At 40.2% G+C, this 21942-nt stretch overlaps 1 protein-coding gene across 1 annotated transcript in view; it reads left to right on the forward strand.

Annotated features, from left to right (window-relative positions):
• CNTNAP2 (contactin associated protein 2) overlaps positions 1 to 21942 on the forward strand; it is a 1879249-nt gene that overhangs the window by 1514851 nt on the left and 342456 nt on the right. The window contains exon 15 of the mRNA XM_070265133.1: positions 12309 to 12436. Within this exon, the coding sequence (XP_070121234.1) occupies positions 12309 to 12436 (128 nt within the window). The remainder of the gene's footprint in view (positions 1 to 12308; positions 12437 to 21942) is intronic.

Raw genomic sequence — 21942 nt, forward strand, 5'->3', positions numbered from 1 at the left:
TTCAGCCTCTAAATTACAAAGTAAGCTTGCCAATAAAGATGACCTTGTTTATTAAAATCTAATTAACTGAAGTTTGAGAATGTCCCTGAGAGGATTACTGAATTTCTGTTTTTCTCCAAACCCAATAAACATCAAAGCCCCAGCTGGCAAGAGCTAACCCCAATGCTCAGAACCTCGCTGTGAAATTATTCAGTTAGTTCTTTCAGTCATTTTCTCTAAGAGTGCAGACCCAAGAATCTTTTCCCAAAATATGCTGGCTATCATATTTCAGAAAGGCCAGGTGTACATTGCTTGATTAGTTATGATTTGAAGCAAGAGACCCAGGTGCTCTTTGTTCGCTGGATCTGAAATAAAAGGACGCTGAACATGTTATTTATATTCCCCAGCATTGGTCAGAATGTCCTAATTATATGCCACTTCGAGTCATCCTCTGGACAAAGTTACATGCTATCTATATACATAAGACATTCATGGGTTTTGCTTCCAAGCTTGTAAAATAATGTTGGCAAATTGGTTACAGACATATGTGATAAAACATAATTGATTCAGCTCCAAGTCTATAAACAACATCTAATGCTGCAAACTCCTCCAGCTTCTACCCTATAGCTTCTTCCATTTCTCATTTCTCATTCCAACTTCAAAACAAGAGGTTAGGGTTGGTCTCTCCTCTCTCATTTCCCATTTGATTATCAATCATTTAACTTTTTCTTCATTACTCTACTGGAAGTCTTTTACGTATGTCCACCAGTGATCTCCATATTGATATACCTGATATGCATTCTTTAATTTTTAAATACTAGAGATTTTTGCAATATTTAATATAATTAACCACTTTTTTCTCCCTGAAACTCTCTATTCCTTTGGCTTATATTATACATAATTCTTTTGGCTCCTACCCAAATTTTAGATCATTTCCTTGGGTTGTCCTTGTCCCTTCATGCTTGAGTCTGATAGCAATCTTAAGCTTCTTTCCTTGGCTGCCTTCTGACTCACATTTGTCCCAGTTACTGAGGGATGTTTTTCAATTTTATTTTCATTTGGACCATCTCATCCCAAAGAGAAAGTTCTTTTCATTATTGTAGCTGAGGCCTTTTTCACATGTTTATACCCCACAGCATCTCAAGATATTGGTAACATAAAAACAAACATTGATCATCTTAAGGGCCCTACAGTATTCAGAGACAGATAAAGGAAACTGCTTCCACCTTCGGACAAGTCTTTTGTGTCCAGTAGGACAGCAAAATGGCTACTGAGATGAAGTGGGGATGATAAAGTATGTCAAAGATGATTTGATGTTTGTAGAGAAAAGATTGTGGTAGTAATCAATATAAGAATCATTTCTACAGATTTGTGTTATTTGGAGGGGGCTTTAGAAATGGCAATGGGAAGAAAAAGTAGTGCTTCTTAGCTGAAAGAAGAATGATTGTATCATTGAAAAGTAGCACCTTTTAGGATGGTCAAATCCATAAAATAAAAATTCAAGGTATATTGAACTTCCTTCTGAAACCAGATTCATCAGAACTAATGCTCTTTTGGGTGGACCAATCTATTTAAGTGAAATTTAGAGAATATAGAATCTGATTATTATTTTTCATGATTGTGGACATCTGTGGGAACAGTGAAAGAATACTTTACACAGAGCAAATTAGATAAAAATCTGATGATATAAAAATTGGCTAGGTTTAGAAATTGGCTAGGAAGGGATTATACATTAGATTTCCTCTGTTTTCTTGGAGTTTCAGCACTGGCTCCAAGGCTGGGAACTAGACTGAGGGGACAAGTATCCCCATATTCTAAAGCTGAGTGCAGCTCTGCCAGCGTTACCCAATTATCTACCTCAGGTGACGTAAGAGAAGCCTCAGAGTTCCTGGAGAAGTCTAAGATACCAACAGGAAAGATTTATTTCCAGAGTTGTTAGTATAGTCTGTCTCCCCCTAACCATCTCCACCATCATGAGAGTGGGAAGGGAGATCTTCAAGAGAATGAATCAGGGAGCTCGACCCGTGACTGCCATAGGAAGACAGACACAGGATCATTGACTCACACCAACCTGGCATATTCCTGCCTAACTTCAAGGTGAAAGAGCATGGGCGTGTTGCCAGTGGCATCCCCTTTCATAGTTCCCTGGGATAAGTATACATTGCTGTGCCCTGTTGACCAGATGTAGAACCTGTGGAATGAAGCCAGCCATGAGTAACCTTGAAAGGAACCCACCCAGGGGCCATCAAACCGTGAGCAACACTGGAGGTGAACCACACAAAAGCAGAGGGGAATCATAAGTGATCAGATGCATGTGGCATTCCAATTTCTGCATTTGTCTGTCGGTTAGCAATAAAGCTTTGGGAAACTGAGAGGAGCCAGAATATCCACCCTGACTTTTAAAGATATACTGGGCCAGTGTAAGTGAAGGCTGTCCCAATGACTACTGTGAGATGCTAGCAGTTGGCCATTAATTGCTAGAGATGAAAATATGTGGAAATGGGAAGGAGCCCACACATCAAGGACTCCCTCTTCACTAATCCTATAATCTACGATGCACAGTTTTCAAAAACACAAGGAACACTTGCTGAGGGACAACATGAATGTAGATAGACAAAGTAAGCTGTAAATAGCCCAAAGTAGTCTTCAATCCAGAGAGACAATTTTCCTATATGATAAAAAATAGATTTCCACATCATTTAAAGGAAAACAATTGAAATTATTTTAGCAGAATTTGAGAAAGGTAAACATGCATCTTCTCATAAGTTCTAGAGTAGTAGAGATTGGTCTGTTTTTTCTAGTTTAGACACAATTAGTTGAGTACCTTAGCTTTATTTCAAATCTATTACCATATCTGAAAGATGGGGGTGATAACCAGATAATTTCCCAAAATATATACTAGATATTGTCCTAACAGCTTCTGGGGAAACTACATAAAGCATGAAGCCCTGTCTTCACAGGGCTCCCAGTGACCCCACCCCGTGAAAAGCAGACCTAACATTTGTTATGTTTTATGCCACACATTTAAGGATGCCAAGTTTGTTCAAATGATTACTAGAATGTTCTAGAATTACGAAACAACCAAACAAACATAAGTAGAATTAAAGAACTATAGCGGAGGAAAAAAATATTTTCCTCTACCCATCTTAGTTTCTCCAGTTAGGATCCTCTAAATTGGACTGGCCAAAGACAGATTAGCAAGCGAAAAACAGAAGTTTATTAACATGTGCACGCTGCATGTACACCTGGGGGCACCCATCAATGTACCACCCAAAGGGATGGTTAGAGCTTGGACTTATATACAACCTGAAGCCAAAGGACAAGGGATTTTGGGCTTCTGGGTGGGGGAGCCAAGTTATCAGAAGATGACCAGGAAAAGTATGGAAAGAAGAGTTGTTTAGGAAGATTTGTTGTACAGATTTAAGTCAGTACTTTCTCCATTGAATGCAATTAAGAGTCATCCTCAGGTACAGAAAAGGGAGACATCTCTACGAATGGAAATTTCCTGTATAAAAGGAAAGCATTTGCCCTGTTTTTAGAGCTTTTCATGTCTACCAATCTCAGTGGCCTTTAGCTGAAAATAATCTGTGTGCCGAAGAAGCATATTTTGGAGTTGGATATTCTGAAACCCTTCAGAACCCAAATATATCATAACTTATCTATGGAAAGAAACAATGGCCCAGATAAATTTAGCACCTTACTTTTATGTAGAGGCAGAACTGAATTAGACTGCAGTCTTTAAGATCGAATTCCTGTGCCCTTTCCACTGTATTAATTATATATGAGGCTTTTAATTGAATACTACTTTCTAAAGAGAAAAAAAAATAACAGGAAAGGAATAATAAAAGCATTTCAAGAGCATTCAAGGAACTCCAATTACAAGAAAGATTTTCTTTCTCATCTCTCGCCATTGATCGGAAGCACACACTGATTACTATTTTAGCATTGTACCTAGTTAACTTCTATGTTTATTCATGTATTTGTTCTGTCATGAAACATATGGAGTGAGACACTTTTAGGTGCCTACCAGAATTTGGTTTATAAAGTTGCAAGAGACCATTTTTCTGGCCTCAGGGAACTTGCATTCCAGAAGGAAAATCAAAGAAGAACATTTTGTACAGAATCCTGAAATGGTTACAAGGGCTTTCTAAGAGATTCTAAACTAAACAGATAATTGTCTTGCATTTATAAAAAGCCTAAGCTATTCCCACTGAAAAGGAGTAATTGAATCTGTAATTACTTTCGTTTCATAGGGGACATAGACATGGATTCTAAAGATCTAATCGTGATGGTTGTTTTCTTAATTACTCTAATTGCTTTATAGAGAATACTACCTTACATCCATTGAGGAAAGCTCTATGGTGTCTGAAGACACCATTAGAAGTATTTTAAAAGTTCTCCTTCATTGTGTATCAGACAGTTCTGATGTTTATTTCAGCCTCTGATGATCCAGCCATTCTGAGGTAGCCCCTATGTGTTCTTTGAACAAACGCGTTGACTTCTGATGGTGATTTTTGTAAATAAAACTAGAGGAACTGGCAAACCTGCTCTGTGGTGACAGTAGGGCTGCCTTTTGGAGAACATGTAGCCCTCATGTAGTCATTAAAATGATGCCAGAACGTTCCTTTCTCTCCCCAATGCAACCGCCAAGTCATGGAAATGTAGTTTCTAAGACTAACCCTTCATCTCCTTAGAGCATTGCTTCTATTAAAAACGATGGGAATAAATGGTTTGTCACACTATTCTCTGAAAGCAGGTTTTAATGGGAGCCAGAGGAAGAATGAGAGCATTAGTTTCCAGTTAAGAGAAAGGCAGTGGGATGCATCCCCAGGCAGAGAAGATATGGAAAGATGGAGTTGGGAACCCAAAAAAAGACAGAATAAAAATTCTTATTTACTTCAAAAAAATTTTCTAACTAGAACTAGCCTTGGCCAACATTTTTATGTACATTGTTTTATTGTGAATAATTAGGCAGTATTTAGTATTCTACCCTAAAGAAGCATCTCATTCCTGGGTAGAGTCTATCTCATTCTGTGTAATGGATGTGTTCCTGAATGATTATTTGGAAATCAAAATTTGTCAGGTTCAACTGTATATCTCTATTTTCTTGTATCTCCAAAGTTACAAGAATCAAATGAGATCATCCATGGGAAAGCAGTGTAAATATTTTAAAACTCCATCAGCTGTAAGTTATTTATGTGATTTTTGATTTAAGAGATGAAAAAATAAGAACAATGTAAAAATCTTTTAATAAAAATAACTACTAACCAATCTAACATCTTTAGTGGAAGTTATTAGTAGAATAATAACTTTCCAGGAAAACTGAGGACAATTCTTGTAGGTTTTTACCTTTTGACGTACTTTTTCTGAGTACTTGCTATGGAAAAGGTACGGGTTGTCTGGGGATGGCTGTTAGGAGGCAGAAAGGTTCAAGAGAAAAGATACAAAGACCTATGGATAAAGTGAACATATTATCTGAACCAAAAATCACACAAGAGATTCCAAAAACCTTAGAAACAGTCCTTGAGGTGAAGAGTTAATGCTAGAAAACGTTGCCATTTCCTAGATATTACGATTGTATATGGTGACAGTTGAACAGAATTTTACTGTTAGGCATGTCCTAGAAAAGCAAGGATGTTTAGTTTTCAATGAATGAGGTACAGTTCCTATTTTAAAGTTTGGGAAAGTGACAGGTACAGCAGGTTGGGGTGAAGGGTATAAATTCTGAATAAAGAATGAGGATGAGACTGGAACATGGTGAAACTGGTGTATGCTCTGTGCCGTTTTAAATTTTTAACTCATGTTAAAGAATGTTTATAGAGAGAGGTCATGGGTGAGGGGAGTAGATGAATGAGGGTGTCCTGGGAAGGGAGTTCTGAGACACTTCCAGGAAGCAAGGCCAATGGAATATGTAAACATTGATAAAAACTTTAAAAGCAGGGTATAGCCCCTAAAAAAGGGAGTCAGTAAAGATTTTGTAGACCCAGGTTCACAGTCACAAAGTAGAAGACTCTGAAGCCAGGAAATATACCCATTCATAGTTCCATATCCTGATACTTCCAGGAAGACATGTGGAAAAGAAATGTCTTTCCTCACTGGCAATCGGTATTCACAACTATCTATGGTTCTTTTGTTAATAACTTTATTGAAGTATAATTCACATACCATGACGTTCACCCATTTTCAGTATACAGTTCAAAGATTTTTAGTAAATCCACTGAGTTGTGCAACAAATCGCCACAATTCAGATTTCAGACATTTCCATTACCCCTATGAGATTTCTGTTTACCGTTAATCCTTGTTCCCGTCCACAGCCCCATGCAACCACTAATCTACTTTCTGTCTCTATACATTTGCCTTTTCTCGACATTTCATATAAATGGAATTATAAAGTATGTGGTCTTCCGTGTCTGACTTCTTTCACTTAGCATAATGTTTTTCAGGTTTATTCATTTTGCAATATGTATCCAGGTTTCATTTCTTTTATTGATGAATAATGTTCCACTGTATGGGTATACTACACTTTGTTTATCCAGTCCCTAGTTGATAGACATTTGGGTTGTTTCCACTTTGGGGTTGTCATGAATAAAGCTGCTGTGGACATCTACCTGAAAGTCTTTGGGTGGACATATGCTTTCTTTGCTCCTGGGTAGATATCTGGGAATGGAATTATTGAATCATATGGTAAATCTATGTTTAACTTTCAAGAAACTGCCAAACTTGGGGCCAGCCCAGTGGCACAGTGGTTAACTTCACACGTTCTGCTTCAGCGGCCTGGGATTCACCAGTGCAGACCTACTCAGCACTTGTCAAGCCATGCTGTGGCAGGTGTCCCACATATAAATTAGAGGAAGATGGGCACAGATGTTAGCTCAGGGCCAGTCTTCCTCAGCAAAAAGAGGAGGATTGGCGGCGGATGTTAGCTCAGGGCTAATCTTCCTCAAAAGAAAGAAACTGCCAAACTGTTTTCAAAGGTGACTGTGCCACTTTACAACCCCACCAGCCATGGTGTATGATGATTCCAGTTTCTCCAAATCCTCGTCAACGATTGTTATTATCTGTCTTTTTTTATTATAGCTATTCTGGAAAACTCACTGACTGTAATTCTGGTTTTTTTTCTTTAAGTAGCCAAGTACTTCTAAAACTTTACAAAGGAGAAGTCATTCTTTTCTGCTAGAATTATAGGACAGATTCATAGTGTGGTAACTTTCATAACATCTGGTAGAAAAGCAGGCTCACAATTGCAGAAGCTTGGGATGTTTCTTTTTCTTTAGGGTTTTTTTTTACTTTTTCACTGAGCTAAGCATAGACGGAACAGCCCAGAGGCTTGTTTGCTTTCTCAGCAGAATAAGAAAAGAAGGCAAGGAAAGAAGGGCAGAGTAAAACAGAATTCCTCAGGAAAATAGTACTAAAGCGAGGTAACGGTAATGCCAGGTTAGAGAAGCAAAATCCATAGAATCGAGCTTTACTTCAGTAATGCTGATAGAGAGATTATGCCAGAGTCTGAGTTCAGGGCCTGTTTGAAATGGATGATGGAATTTTTCTAATGTACGGGCCCACTAACAGATGTAATTAGATTGTGCTAACATGATAGATAGTTACTGAATATCTCCCTAAATTAGATTGACCTCGATCTGGAAAGATCATAACTTTCAACTAAGGCTTGTTTTGCTTGCTAAATAATCTTCACACCGGTGCTAAATTAGAAGTCTTATAGTTGTTTTGAAGGGCCCCTCCCCAGATCTCAGTTTATCTTCTTTTCACCCAGGCATCATTTTTTGAAAGTGCTTTGTGCTGTAGGATCACATCAGAAACTTTGTACTAGTCAAACTACTCTATTGCCAACCGTGAATTTGTTTCCACAACCAATTTGTTTCCAGCAGAGTTTCACACACAGTTGTTTGTGACTCTAAGATCTCTGGGACCCTATTTAAATCTCTGATCAAATATGATTGAGAAGGTAACTTTATCTTTTTTTATCAGCTGATAGTTATTTTTCCCTGTTTTCTTAGTTTGATAAGGAATATCTGAGTGTCATAATTACTAGCTGAACTGCAACCTTTTATAAACCCATATACCATTAAAAACAGTGGTTGATTTCAGGATGGGGTAGTTCTCGATCTTTCTTACACTCAGTACATAGATGGGGTAGGGGGATGGGTGTGAATAAAACGTTACAGATATCTTTGATCTTACTACCTCCAAACAACCTCAATGTTTCAGCATAGCTAAGCGTATCTACAAAGGTATGTTTTCATCTCATCTATAAAGGAGAATTAAAAGAAAAAAGCTTTTAATTGACATAGCAGTTTTTGGTTTTCTTCTGTTTTGGTTTTTCCCTTTTTTTTTTTTTTTGAGGAAGATTAGCCCTGAGCTAAAAACTGCCAATCCTCCTCTTTTTGCTGAGGAAGACTAGCCCTGAGCTAACATCCGTGCCCATCTTCTTCTACTTTATATGTGGGACACGTACCACAGCATGGCTTGCCAAGGGGCTCCATGTCCACCCTGGGATCCGAACCAGCACACCCCGGGCCACCAAGAATCGGAACGTGTGAACTTAACCGCTGCGCCACTGTCTGGCCCCTCCCTTTTTTTTAATAGAAAATCTTAGATTGAGATCCAGATAATCTAGATTTGAATCCAGACTCTACACTTATGAGCTGGTGACCTTGGTCAAGATTAATTCTCTGATTCTTATCAGTAAAATGTGAATAATGATGCCTGTAAGGAAGAATTGATTTCAGATTAGATGTTACATACTAGAAACAGTCGAATACACACAGGTACTCAGTGACGGATGACCTGTTATTGTTGTTTTCTATGAATTAGAGCAGTGATCTTCATATTTTTTGATCCTCACTCTATCATTAAAATTTTTGAAAGAAGATGTGGTATATATACACAATGGAATACTACTCAGCCATAAGAAATGATGAAATCCGGCCATTTGTGACAACATGGATTGTCCTTGAGGGTATTATGCTGAGTGAAATTACTCAGTGGGGGAAAGTCAAATACCATATGATCTCTCTCATAAGTAGAAGATAAAAACAACAACAAACAAACACATAGCAACAGAGAATGGATAGGTGGTTACCAGAGGGGAAGAGGGGAGGGCAAAAGGGGCGATGAGGCTCACATGTGAGAGGATGGACTATAATTAGTTTTTGGGTGGTGAACATGATGTAATCTACACAGAATTCAAAATATATTATGATGTACATCTGAAAGCTATATAAGGTTACAATCCAATGTTGCTGCAATTAAAAAAAATTTAAAAAAATTTTTTGAACACACATTTACAAATAAGTATAAAAATAAGATCTATTTTCTAGTGAAATAATATTTTATGTTCAGTATAAAACAAAGTCTTTTAAAATGATGAAAAGTTGAAATTAACAATATTTTCTCTAAAATATTAATAGAAATTAATCATTTTTCTCTAATTTTTTCAGTAACTGCAGTGTGATTGAAAACATATGATTGTTTTGTATAATCTTGGATTGCTAATTTGAAGATATGCCTCTCTGTTTTGTTCATTTGATAACTTGACTTTATTGGCTGTCATAATTGAAAAATGTTACCTCAAGATACATATATCAAACTAGATAAAAGTACAGTATTAGGTGCACCTAATGAATCATGATGTTAATTTTTCAGTTTCATTGACCAATAATACAAGGTTTTAATAAAATGCGGCCTATAAATTTCTGTCATCTCTGATGTGAATAAGTTATGTTTATAAAATAACTGAGTAATGGCCCATTTCAGTACTAAAAAATGTCAAAAACCCACTGGAACTCTCCAGTTATAAGATTATTACAAGGATTTAAAATTGCATTTTCAGGTTGTGAAAGTATATAGATGTGTAAATTCTTATAGGGTGATGTGCATACAATCTTGGCAATCAGATTACATAATGGTTGGAATATTTCCAAACATTTGTTTTCAAAATGCTCTCACATTGGTACAAGATTTATTATAAAGTAGCGTATCACTCACCATAAATAAACCAACATTACCAAGTGTCGGCAAGGATGTTGAGCATCCTGACACATGACCGCCTGCCGTAAGTGCACAGTCAACCAAAAAGTTAATAATTAATCAAGTTTAAGTTATTTCTTACTGTTAGATTAAATAAATGTCATTTTACATGGTTTTTTCACCTGCCTCAGAGATGCTCTCATGCCCCTCCCCTAACCCCGCACTTGACCATGGAGACAAGTTGTGCGATAGTCGGTGCAATATTTGCTCAGTAAATTCCTAAAGGAGAAATGGATACTGATGATTTAGACTAGGAGCTGGCAAACTTTTTCTAAAAAGGGCCAGATGGTAAATATTTTAGGCTTTGAGGGCTTATGGTCTCTGCCACAAATACTCAACTCTGCTGTTGTCTTGTGAAAGCACCATAGACAATATGTGTTAAAAAAAAAAAAAGGGCTGTATTTCAATAAAACTTTATTTATGGACACTGACTTTGAATTTCATGTGATTTTTACATGACACAAAATATTATTCTGCTTTTGATTTTGTTTTCAATTATTTAAAATGTAAAAATCATTCTAAGCTCATGAGCCACAGAGAACAGACAAGATGAATGGCTCTCGGGACCTCGTTTACGGATCCCTGACTTAGAGTCGCGTAATTCTGAATGATGAAGAACTGGCAGAGACTCTCAGCCTGCAGTTTCAGAGGACTGCACATCTTTCCTAGTAGGTCGTCAAATTACAGGATGTTGTTAAAGGTTGCCTTCCTTTATTGCTCCTTTAAGAAACCCTAAATATCAAGTTTGATAGCAAAGCCTGTGTTCCCTCTCTGACGTGACTTTGACTGATAGAAGTTCTAGTCAAAGAACTTGGGTTTGCAAAAGATTCTGCTGAGATTTGAGGCTGGGGCATCAGTAGCCAAAATGTCAAGAAGAATCATTGTGCTTTTCTGCATGATCTTAGTTCTCATTCAATAAACAGATTTAAAAAAATAATTTATTTTGGAAACTCAAGAGCAATGAAATAACTAAGGCAGTATAAAATACACTTGTTTGAGGTCCACAAGGTGAATTCTGTGATTCCTTCCTGGGTGTTTGTGGGTCCTGACACATGAGCGAGTATATGTTCACTGACATCCTAGAGGGTCAGAAGGAGAAGTAACTGCTCCTAACAGCATTGCATTTTAAAGGCAGGCCTCCAGGTTGGTTCCCCACAATTCCCTGTACTATTTGCCAAGAGATGTGAATGGCCAATCTTTAACCTGATTATTGAACTCTCTTTCATTCTTCTATCATCCAAAATCAGTTTTCTTTTCTATGATCAGTTGTATGTACAACTTCAAAATTGTTATTTATATTCAGGCTGAACAGTGCAAAAAAATCATGCAGAAGGGTGAATTTGTAGAATGACTTTACACCGATTTGTGCCTCTCACCCATCCATCCCCAAATGAGGGGATCCCTCAGCCACAGCAGCGTGAAAAGAGGGTGAAGGGGCAAGGATTTCCTATCAAGGTGAAATCTGTGCTGCATAACTCACCTTGTGTCCATCCCAAGAACATCTCCTGGATTTCTGTGCTCTGTCCCAGAATCACTAATGTGGAGCTAGCCTTGTCCTCTTCCTTTATTGGGGTGGTACAGGGTAGAGTTACAAGACCCGAAACAGGGTAAGTATAGAGTAAGCAGGAGAACGAATCTAGGAGAACCTAGGAGAAAAACCAAATTGGCTTGAACTGCAACTCCGCCCCTCATTATAGATGGAAATAGACACCTAGTGAGCACCTGCTCTGTGTTGGAAACTTCACATAAACTCATTCAGTTGTTAAATAAGAAGAGATGAACGAACAAAAAGTGTCCCTTCTATAGCTGGTGCACAGCAGGGAAGAAAGCCGCTGAAGCAATTGCCACAAAGCAATTAAGGAAACAAGGGGTTTTTTTAATAGGTTTTGTTTCGTATATTGTGCGAGAAATCGGGTTGACTTTGGTGAACCTGATTCTGTGACAACAGCAAACTCTGCATGCGTGCTCCGCGCTTGGTGTGTGTTCGTCAAGCAGCGTGGTAGCTACCCTCAACCTAAGATAGTATGCGGCATATTGGTTGTGACTCTGGAAATCAGGGTGTCAGTTCTGTTTTCCAGAAGGAAAAGATGTCACAGTCGTTTCTGAGCGATGTGCTGTGAGACCACCCGATGGAAGAGAAAAAACAGCTCTTTAACTGTGCTTCTACTTACTGAACTTCTGAATGTTTACTGGAATGTGGTCAATTATTAGACAACTTAATTATCAGAAAAGACATGTTTCTAACTTAGTCTCCTCATCCTTTTCTGTCTTTCCCTGTGACTCAGGAGGAAGGACGCTGGCTTCCTAACCTACAAGGATCACCTGCCGGTAAGCCAGGTGGTGGTTGGAGATACCGACCGGCAAGGTTCAGAAGCCAAACTGAGCGTGGGTCCCCTGCGCTGCCAAGGAGACAGTAAGTTTGCCCAGCAGCTGTGGCTTGCACTTCCATGTCAGTTTTAAATAGCGTTTCCCAGCTAAAATCAGAGGATGGCAGAAAACAGACTTGCTCGTCTGTAACTCCTAAAGAAACATCATGGGATGCAGATAGAGCCAAATGAAGAGCTAGATAGACCTTAAGACATAGAGGAGAGTGACAGCCACACAGTCTCCAGTACGGGAGCCTAGATTTGGACATAAAATGTGGATATCCATCTTCTTTGTATATTCGTATGTTACGAGTTTGACTACCTAAATTGATGGTGATGTAAATAGCCAGGCTAATAGCATAAAAGTGGCACTCGACAGCTGTGAGACCACTGAGTGCTGCTGTTAATGCCATTAGCGTGGCTATTTATATCACCATAAACTCAGTTTATGGTGATATAAATAGTAGCATTGTGGCTTAACGTATCATTGTAAACTTGGATTATGGCCATATAAAGTTTGACATTAGTGCTATCAAATTTCATCATCATCAGAGCTTGATGGTCCCTTGTAAGTCAAAGATTGCTTCTGTAAGCACGTCTTGCTTTCAGGATTTGGCACCACAGAGAGGAATTCGGGGCTCCTCGCTTGGACCGTGGGAGGTCAGGGATTAGAGTGATGATCCCACCTAATTAAGGGCACCGTTAGGGTTTTATGTTGTTTGGTACCCTTCAGTGTGCTTCATGTGCCATCAGAGGGGAACCGCGACAGGTTCTACGGGGCTTCTGCAACGAGCATCCTGGGTGTCATTTCCCCTCTTCTTTGCACACATGATTTGGGTGACTCCTCTGGGAGTTCTCTGCTTTTGTGACCGTGTGCTAGGCATCAGGAGACCTAAATTCTATTCCCTGAATAACTGACTTGCCAGGAGACCTCAGGCAAACCCTTCCATTTTCTCGGCTGCAGTAATGAGGATACCACCTGCGTCCCAACGCCTCCTGGGGAGGCCATAAAGATTTTAGTGCCTGGATCAGGATTCCTCCAAGCAAAGCATTCCGTGAGATGGAATATTATTACCACTTCCATAAATCAAGGGAGAATTAGACCTGCTCGATGGAATAAATTATTGCATCCACTCCAAGAGGTGTCCTAAGGACTGTAACAATGCATGCTTAACTGTTTATTCCTTTGTAAATCGGGGCCATCTGCAGTTAAGCAATGCAATGTTCCTGATACAAAAGAGAGATGGAGTCTGTACTGATTTTCTTCTTCTTACACAGAGAAAATGAAAATACTACCTTTAAAACTGAGACTTTTCAAAAGGTCTTTATGATGCATTTATTAAACAATAATACTTCATTTGTTTAGTCAGGCTTAGAAGAACAGTACAAGAAGAATGTTGGTTTCAACTGCTTGAGAAAAAGATAGCGACATAAAATAATAATAAATATGCATTTTTAAACAAGTTTTTTGAGAGATGGACTATAATGTCACTCTCAAAATGGGCAGGTTCTCTTGTGTTGACTAATGAAAATCAGTTTTATTATGGCATAATTACTCATTAATATATAAAGGTAAAATATTTCTCACTTATCAATTTTAATTTCGAAGTTAGCTTTGAATTAGAGAAAAGATTCCCATTCAGTAATTAAAAAATGCCACTTCTGTTAAGTTTGCATTCTCCGCTTCCGCAGCCCGGGGTTCACAGCTTCGGATTCCAGGTGTGGACCTAGCACTGGTCCTCAAGCCCTGCTGTGGTGGCATCCCACATAAAATAGAGGAAGATGGCACAGATGTTAGCTCAGTGGCAATCTTCTTCAAGTAAAAAGAGAAAGATTGGCAACAGATGTTAGCTCAGGGCCAATCTTCCTCACACACGCACACACACACACAAATCCCACTTCTGCAAACTTTTACTACCAATCTTAAAGAGGAGGTTCCAGTTATGTGGGACTGTATTAACCATTTATGGCTAATAGTAGCTTGTTTTCTCATAATCAATACATCAGTCCTCAGGAAGAATTTATTATGTGTATGTTATTTGTCCGGCACTTTACTAGGTACACTGGGGAATAAGAAAAAAGAGGTTCAAACTTTGTTTTGAGAAATGCACATGAAGAAATATTGGAAAACACAAAATGCTTTATAATTTAATATTAGATTTTGTGATATAAAACTATTGCAACTGATGCTCAAGAAAGGAGTGATAGGCAGTATATTTCAGGCAGCTTTATACTTAAAAAGAGAAAATAGGAAAAGCATGGTGGTCAATGTTCATTTGCATTTCTTTTCCAAGGCCTTTGTTCTTACAGACATTTTTCGGACCCGTTGGTAAAACAAAGAGCCATCTTATTCATTGACACTGCGTGGTCTCAGGACACTTCTAGTGCTGCAGCTTCAGCAAGACACTTTTAAACCATGTTTTACCTGGTACTTCATGCAAACAAAAGCACAGTTAGTATTTAATTTCAATTACTTGAAATACTTTTGTGTCTGAGAGACAGAGGGAGAAATCTTTCTTTTTCACAGGCAAGTGAGAATGCTATACCTCATGCCTGAATTGCCAGCCAGCAGTCAGCAGTTCTGATGCCCAGCTTCCCTTTAAGAATGTTCTAGCACGGACACGTTGATGCTAAAGTGCTCCATGTCATAGCATCTTCCAGGTTTTACACATGCATGATTTCCTTAGACACTTACCGCCCCCCATGAGGCAGGTAAGGTAAATATCAGCCTTTCTGGTTTACAAATGAACACAGTATTTCTTTTAAAATGTCATTTACACAACAAATTTCTGTGCAGGCTTACACCCTCTGGGAGGCTCCAGGAGGAAAGATGGAGCAGAGAATATAAACAGCTTTCTCTGCGCAAGGTCAGGGTTCTTTCCCTGAAGCCATTCTCTTCCCTTAGTCGATTGCTGATGAAATTTAAATATTTTAAAAATAAGTCATTTGGGTCTTATCCCACCACTGGCTCCACCTACCCACAGTTACCAATATAGCATGAATGGTGGGGGCTTTAAATTCCAATTTTTATACTTTAAAAAGTGGTACAGTGCATTTATCCTGTTGTTTATAGAGATTAACTTACTTTGTGTCATTTACTGAAGTCGGTGCAAAGCTACAGTTTAAAAAACTCAATCCGTTATTGGAAAATATCTCTCTACTTGAGGAACTGAGCGATGACAGCCCTGCGAAGCTGTCTCTTGAATGAAGTCCCTGTTCTATCCCCAAGTCTTAGAGAATGAAACCATTTTTGTGGGCTCTGCCCAAACGTTTCAGCAGTTTTCGTTGATTTCGTCATGCCTGCTGAGTTCCATTTTTACTTTGATTCATATGAACTCATAGACTCATGTAATCAAAATGGTAACGAAAATCACTGAGTTCCACTCAGGTCTCCTTGCACTTCCCGTATAGTTCTGTAAAATGCTTATGCCCTTATAGTTTTTCGTTTTGTGTGTTTTTTTGGTATTTTGGTTTTGCAATTGTATTCAAATGGAAACCTCGGATCTAAAGAAACTGAAGGTGTGACTGGTGATGGATAGCTAGCTAAGATAAAAAGTGTGGTAAAATTACAAATTCCCCTCTTAAACCACATGTTCTCCCCTAGGAAGAAACAAAAGAGCTTTTTAAAGGATCTAAATCACTGACAGAGTAGAAATGGTTTTCAAATTTAAATAGACAATCATTTTGGAGGGGGTGGCCAAACTTTTACAGAATTAGTTCAGAAGTGAAATATTTTGGATTTTGGAGTTGCAACTCTTATTTGTACTATATATATAGTGAACATAATTAATTATGGAAATAGAGTTTTTGCTAGGTAATGAGGTAAAAATTGCCCGTTCCACCTCTAGAGATACAGGGGCTTTAAACAATTAATTAGGAGGGAGTTTGCTATAAAAGCACGTGTTTTCAAAACCCCTGGGTAGAAACGATTCAGGAAAACGTGTTATTCAAGGACTTCCTGCGAGTCCCCACTGGAAACCTGCTCCGGCTGCGAGCTTAGGCAAGCAGAGCGCTCGAGTCACGCTGGAGGTTTAAGATGTAAATTCAATTTCTTCGAGCTACAGAGGTGACTCAGAGAGGCCAAGAAGAAAAGGTAGAGTAGACAACACGTCCAGTTCAGGAACACTCGGAGGGCAGACATGAAGCCGAAGGTGAAAGGAATGCAGGTGGTGATGGAGTTCTAGCCGAATGATACTGGACATTTGTTCTTTGGGAAAGTCATCATATGTGCCAGAGTAATACAAAGGCTGGAGTCTCTTTACTGCAAGAATTTTACAAACCAGGACCATAACCAGCCATTCCCTTACCAAGAAAGGCAGGGCAACGACTGGGTCTACACATTGTTTCTCTACAGATAAGACATTTCCAGTGGAGATGGATATGAGGGTCATTCTCCACAGGACAAGCCCAGGGGCACACACTGGCCACTCCATCTCCCTGTGAGCGTTTGCATGAGACAGACTCGGCGCAGTGCAAGGGGACTGGACAAGGAGGGGCAGCTGCTCCCAGGGCTCAGCAAGCTATTTAGATTGTGAGAGGAAGCTGCTCCCGGGCTCCAGAGGACAGTAGAGAGTTTGCTTATTCCCTTTCGCTTTGCTGCTTCCGGCTTGGAAGAGACAAGAAAGGGAAAGGACCCAGCATGCAGGTTGTAAACCAAGCATTTAGATTCGTTTCCTCTCCTGACCCTCCCAACATCCTGTGTGAGGTGGTATCTTTGACTCGAGTGAACCAATGAGAAAACAGAACCAGGGGATTAAGCGGTTTCAGGGTTTCAGGGCTGAAGCCAGAAGGTCCGCGTGGTTCCAGAGCAGATCCTAGAATGGATAAAATTTGATCACTCTTAGTAATTATTTCCTCAGAAGGTGCTCCAAATTCTTTTCTTCTCCCCATTTCTTCCCACAAAGGGTAGCTACGTATCCTTGCCTTGTGAATAGCTAAAAGCAAGAGCCAAGAGTCACAACATTGTAACGGTGGCAGAGTCTGAGCAATCAAGCAGCTCAGGCCTCTCATTTTACACACATGCAGCTTGGGTCTCAGAGATTAAGTGACCTGCCCTGGGCGTCTCAGCTGGTTTGTGGCAAAGCACGTGGCGGGATAGTGTGACGGGAGCCTTCATCTTTAGTGACCCCCATGGCCAAGATGAATGTTAAGATGCAGAGGGACCTTTGACCTGAAACTCTGACCTGAGTCCCTGCCCGTCAACTGCTGGCCAGCGCAGTCATGTGGTGCGGAGCTCCTGGTTCAATCCCACTGTGGTGTCAACCATCTGGGAACCCTGACAGAACACCCGCGACCACAGGCATGAGGGATCAGTGGCAACAAGTTGGTGACTTCTATTTTTTCTTTTACTTCTAGTTCTAGCAGTTTTTTGGTGGATAGCAGAAAGCAGAAAAAAAAAGCTGGAGTGATGTGTAGAAACCATTAAACTCTCTTTTTTTCTTAATGTCCCAGCCTCTGCTGCTATTGCCAAGGGCTACTACCAGCTGAGAGGCAGGAGTAACTCTAAGAAGCAGCAGAAATAGTGATATTTTCAACATCGAAACCTAGGCTGGTTCCCATTAAAGGATGGAGCCCTGTAGGCATGTCTGAGGGCAACTCCAATTACAAAGGCAGCACAAGCAGGAAGAAGGACGCCTTCGCTTGGGGCTTCTAGACTCCAGAGTGACTCTAACAATTAGAAGAAATAGACAACTCCCTGGGAAGAATAAGCTCTTTTATATTATTTGGCAATTCAGCTTTAACGGCAAACTCACTGTGGAAGTAGAAAGTAAAATTAGTTACAGTTTGGGGGAAAAAAAGGTGTTTCTATTTTACAATAGATGTGGTTTGTGTGTGTGTGACTGACTTTCCCACTTGTCCTTTCAAACGCGGCTTGTATCTGGAGGAATCCTCACAGCCCACAGGCGAGATCTGTCTGCTGAGTGAGTCCTGCTTCCTCTTTGTCCCCTCCCTGGGTACCCGTCCCTCCCCTGAACTTGACACTCTGCAGAAGTAACAGGAACCCAGATGCAGAAGGAACTTTGTTCTGTAAATTGAATCCGCTTCGTTGGGCTCCCCTGCTGAGCTTTCCAAGCGATCTCTCTACTGTTTGCAGAAGACTCAGGCTTGTTCTGTTTGTTCTAAGAATTCCCGGTGTGGAGTACACTTGGAATCAAGAAAAATCCTAGGTGAAACAGATGCTGACCTACTCCAGAATCAGCTCCTGGAATCTAATTCAACCTAACAGACTTCACTGAGCAAACCGGGGCATGGCCCCCATCCTGGATCAGTTTGTGTTTTATTGAAGATGAAAACTTTAACCAAGTGGAATGGGAGTTTGAATAGAGCTTGGAGGCCTTGTATGTTAGTGCTTTATAAGCCTAGAATTCACCTGGAGATCTTGGTAAAAGGCAGATTTTGATTCAGGAAGTCTGGGCCAGGACTTGAGATGCTGCAAAGTGATGCTGCTGCCACTGGCCAGTGGACCCCACTTTGAGTAGCAGTTATGGAGCAGCATATTGAATAGGATAGACTTTGGAATCACACACATCTGAGTCCAAACCTGAGCTCCCTCCTTCACTGTCCATGTGCCTTTAGACAAGTTCCTTAACCTCTCTGGGCTTCCACTCCCACCCACAACCTTCCCTCAACTGCGAATGAGAATAATGCTAACCACATCGCCGAGTTCTTGTAAAGCCTAATTCCCCACAGTCCTTGCACCTGGGCAGTGCTCTCTAAGTGTTACCACCATCTTTATTATCACGTTCATTCATTGTGGAAAGAGTGACAGGCTGGGTATCAGAAAAGCTCTGCCTGGCCCTCTGTTCTGTATTCTACTGTCCATTCCCTTTACCCTTGACTCTGTACCTATTCTTGGAGAAGGCCTGCTCTGTGTCATGGCTGAGAGTGTGGCATCTAGCCGTTAGCTTCTTCCTAATTTGGAGGTGGCGGTCACAATACCTGCTTAGAGCTCAGTTGCATTTGCTGGGTTCCCAGGGTGACATTCTTCTGTGTAAATGGTGCCTCGTTTGCTGACTGCAGATGGATACTACCGCCTTCACTTGCTGCCATCTTTTGAAACTGCCCTTGGAGAACGTGGAGACCCTAAGAGAACACACGAAGAACCCAGTGATGTACACAGTGCTCTCCATCCCAAGGACAACCACAAAAGGCAGCCTTTCACCTAGATCAGGAGTCAGCAAACTTTTTCTATAAAAGCCCAGACAGGAAATATTTTAGCCTTTCGGGCCGTACAGGCTCTGTCACAACTGCTTAACCGGGTATTGTGAAAGGTGCCATAGACAATATGTCAACGAGCGGGTGTGGCTGGATTCTAATAAAATTTTTGCAGAAACAGGTGGCAGGCTGGATTTGACCTGAGGCCATAGTTTGCTGACCCCTGACCTAGATATTTTAAAACTTTTGAAAACTTGGAAAAGTGTATATGATTTGAAAAAAATGTGTAGAATTATGGCAGAATTTCTGCTGTTTTAATCCAGATTTTATCCGTTTTTCAAATTTAGTCATAGTAACTTTGCAATTCATCCACCGATGATGTTGAGCAGGATTCATCTCCCCTTCAGCTCTGTTCTCATCTTTCTCTGTGCGCACTCGTATTTTATCCTAGATGTATACAGTACCTTCTATCTATATGCCCCGCAATGGTCTGAGGCACTTGGTGAATATAAAGGGTAAAACCACATCTCCTGTCCTCAAGGAGCCTACGGGAAAGTTGGCAATCAAGACGTAAACACTCCAGACTGAACTTCATGTTCACCATCATAATTGTTTTCCCCACCTAATATCCAGGGTGACTTTTCAGAGCTATAAATCAGATTATAGCATTTTTTGACTTCTAACCATCCAATAGCTTCCCATCACTCTGAAAATACAGACTCCTTATCAGATGCTCCAACGCTGTGTGTGATCTGTCCCTGCCCAACAGTCCTTCATTCCAGCCCCACTGGTCTCGTATCTCCAACATGCTATGTTTGTTGCCACCTTGAAACTTTTATTGGTGGTTTCTTCTGCCTGGAATCGTCTCCTCCCGAGCCTCACGGGGATGCATGTCTCAGCTTCGATGTTAATTCTTCCAAGAGGCCTTCCTTGCCCACTCAGCTAATGTCGCCGCCCCCACCTCACCACTGCCCTTTCTACTGCCTTAGTAGAGCTCACAGCCATCTGAGATTATCTCAGCCCAGAGGCAGAATAGATTTCACCGTCCCTAACAAGACTGCTTTTCTTCAGACACAGACCACAAGTTTGAGGGGTTCCCACTATCCCCTCAGGATCAATAATTTACTAGAATGATTCACAGAACTCAGGAAAGCACTATACTTAAGATTAAAGTTTTATTATAAAGGGTACAAATCAGGACTAGCTGGATGAAAAAATGCATAGGGTTAGGGCTAGGAGGGTCTCAAACATGGAGCTCCTGGGTCCTCTCTTTGTGGAGGGAGGATATGTCACCCTCCTAGCACCTCAGTGTGTGTCACCAACCCGCTCACTGAGCTTTGGGTGCCCAGAATTTTTACTGGGGCTTCATTACATAGGTGTGACTGAATAAATCATTGGCCATGTGATGAATTCAATCTCCAGCCTCCTTTCCCTCTCCCTGGAGATGGGCTGATTTCTCGTGGCTCTAAGTCCCATCCCTCTAATCCTATCCATTGTTCGTCTTTCTGGCTTGAAACTATCTAGGGGGCCCACCATGAGTCAGCTCATTAGCATAAACCATCAGGGCCGACAGCGAAGAACAAAGACACTCCTATCACCCAGAAAATTCCAAGGGTCTAGAAGCTCCATTGCAGGAACTTGGGATAAAGACCAGATAAAGTATTTATTGCACAGCAATCTCTGTTCTCTATTTGTTAGCACTATTATTGCCCTCGCCCCCAAGAACAGATGGGATCTAGGGCAGAGATCTATATCCAGGTGCCAGGGACAGTGCCTGCCACATTGAGAACTCAAATATGAGTTCATTAAATGAATACAAAAGGTTAAATAACCACAAAAGATTTAAATAAGCATTTCAGACTATCAATGGAGGCAGTACAGTGAGGCACTTCATGACAAATGCAGAAAACTTGCACAGACAATAATTGCAAGAGGGGGCCCACGAGAGGAGCCATCGCTTGATTTATATGCAGAACTATTTTTAACCTCGACAAGGATTTTGCACATTTATTCATCTTAACTAAATGAAAACTTTTATTCCTTTGTACCTTGAAAATCCCTTGAATCCGATGATTATCTTCAAATTAAGGATTAAAATAAAAACTCTTTTGCTGAGTTTTTATATTTTCTCTGGCATTTCTAAATTAAGATGCAAGTGAAGTTTTAAATTTATAGAACTCATTGTTTAATCTAAATTAGATTAACCCCCCCCCCCCCCCCCGGCCCTTCAGAGATCCAAGCAGGCAGTTCCACACTTTTGTTTATCCCTGTCTCAAGGTTATTACTGACAAATTACAATTAGTCAGTACGTACTTCAAACCTATTGTTAGGGTACTAAGCTCTGAGCTATAAACTACCTCACTCTGGCATAATTAAAACCATGTTCCAGTTCACCTGG

This window comes from Equus caballus, chromosome 4 (genome assembly GCF_041296265.1).
Source record: "Equus caballus isolate H_3958 breed thoroughbred chromosome 4, TB-T2T, whole genome shotgun sequence".
NCBI lineage: Eukaryota > Metazoa > Chordata > Mammalia > Perissodactyla > Equidae > Equus > Equus caballus.